Raw genomic sequence first — 1,855 nt, forward strand, 5'->3', positions numbered from 1 at the left:
TTATTTGATAATATCATTCCCATCTTTCTCTGATAACATAGCCTCATCGACTGCTGCTCGGTACGTTTGTGCCCCACTCAATCTGACATCACGACGAATAGTGTCATTCAGTCCCTCCGTGAAATGCTTCAACTCCTCTGCAGCATTACCCGAAATCATGGGCAAAAAATCCCTCCCCCTTTCAAACTTTTTCATATACTCAGCAATGGACATACTCCCTTGGCGGAGCTCCAGGAATTCTCTAGCAAGTCTAGTCCTGGTACTGATAGTGAAATATTTCCCATAGAACACATCTTTGAATCCATTCCAAGTCCACGTAGTCATATCCACAGCAGAACGGGCTCCCTGCCACCAAATTCGCGCATCATCACGAAACATAAAGATGGCACACCTCACACGGTGTGCATCAGTGAGCTGCATGTAGTAAAAAATGATCTCCTCTGAACTCCTGCGGCCCTAGATCCTTAAACTGTTTAAAGATCGAATTAGTCAGTAGTGGTTGATTGTTGTTCCGTCCTCCCGCCTGTGCTTGGATTAACTGTTGAATCTGCTCCCCTTGGGCTCTACTCTGCTCTTGCAATAGAGTCGCCAACCCAACCAAAAACTGGTTATTCTGATTGTCCTCATTGTTCGGATTCCTACGATTAGCCATGATCCTGCTGTCCATACAGTCCACATGCTTAATTACGTTATTTAAACATAACATCCTTATTAACATGCATAAATATTAATCGCAAAAGCTATCATGCATCTTAAACAATCCATAACATAGAACTTACAGAGATGAAGACGAAGCACAGGGTCGTGGCGAGAATGCATGCGTGCAAACAAACCCAGAGCGAACTGCTCTGATACCAAGCTGTAATGTCCCAATTTCTCAATCGAAACGTTACTCAAACATACTTACTTAAAGATTTGGTAAAAATAAAAACTTTGCGGAAGCATCATCTTATTTATTAAAATAGCGTATAAAATGTACACAAAATAAAATAGCATCTAAAAATATTTGCCAAAACATGGCCATCAACTAAAAAAAAAAATTTAAACTTGTTGCCTCTCATCAAATAAAAAAGGTTTAAAACATCTTCCATTCTAAAGCATTCATACTCATGCATTGCCCGTTGGACCGACCTCTGCCTCTTCTTCATGTCCGCCCACAAAATCATCAATAAAAGCATCCACATCATCATTACCTGCACCATTCAAGTATAGTGAGTCGAAAGACTCAACAAGAGCATGCAGAAAAGGATTTTCTAACTTTAAAAGGAAACATTAACTTAAACTCCCATGCAATAAACATAACTTTAATATAGCCATATCATAAAAATATTTGGGGAGATGAAGTATGAGTAGTGTGGTAATCGTCATAACGAGCCATTCATAGTTTCCTGTTGATCAGACAAGCATATGGCATTAAGCCCGCAACTTTCATTCTTTGGATAGCCGCTTCGGAGCTCAACCCGAAGTGCATACCCCGTATAACCATCCCGTGAGCCATGTTTGGATAGCCGCGCCGGAGCTCATTCCGAAGTGCATACCCCATATAATCACCACAAGACGCATAAATCATCAAAATATTTTCCATGCATCATATCATCTCATCTTATTCATAGTCATTTTGCATTAAAATCTTGTACATGCTCATTAAAGTTTCTCAATGTGATGCTACAAACTGCTAAATGACTGTAAAATCCGTCTTCGAAAAAATTTCATGAAGAAGTTAACTTTCATGAGAACAATCAACATATTCATTGGCAAAATTACCATGAACCTCGACTAATCCACGCGAAGGCAGCATTTCCATTACCGGTTTTCGGACCTTTGAAACACTTGAATAATTCTTTCATTATGGAAC

At 39.7% G+C, this 1,855-nt stretch overlaps 1 protein-coding gene across 1 annotated transcript; it reads right to left on the reverse strand.

Moving 5' to 3' along the window:
* LOC140888483 (uncharacterized) lies at positions 1–420 on the reverse strand. Its single transcript, XM_073296173.1, has one exon. The coding sequence runs from the start codon at positions 418–420 to the stop codon at positions 1–3; it is 420 nt and encodes a 139-aa protein (XP_073152274.1).
* Positions 421–1,855: the final 1,435 nt, after the last annotated feature.

Source organism: Henckelia pumila, chromosome 3, assembly GCF_033568475.1.
Source record: "Henckelia pumila isolate YLH828 chromosome 3, ASM3356847v2, whole genome shotgun sequence".
Classification (NCBI taxonomy): domain Eukaryota; kingdom Viridiplantae; phylum Streptophyta; class Magnoliopsida; order Lamiales; family Gesneriaceae; genus Henckelia; species Henckelia pumila.

Coding starts and splice junctions, on each gene's coding strand:
- LOC140888483 (XM_073296173.1), bottom strand. CDS start 420: ATGCAGCTCACTGATGCACACCGTGTGAGGTGTGCCATCTTTATGTTT.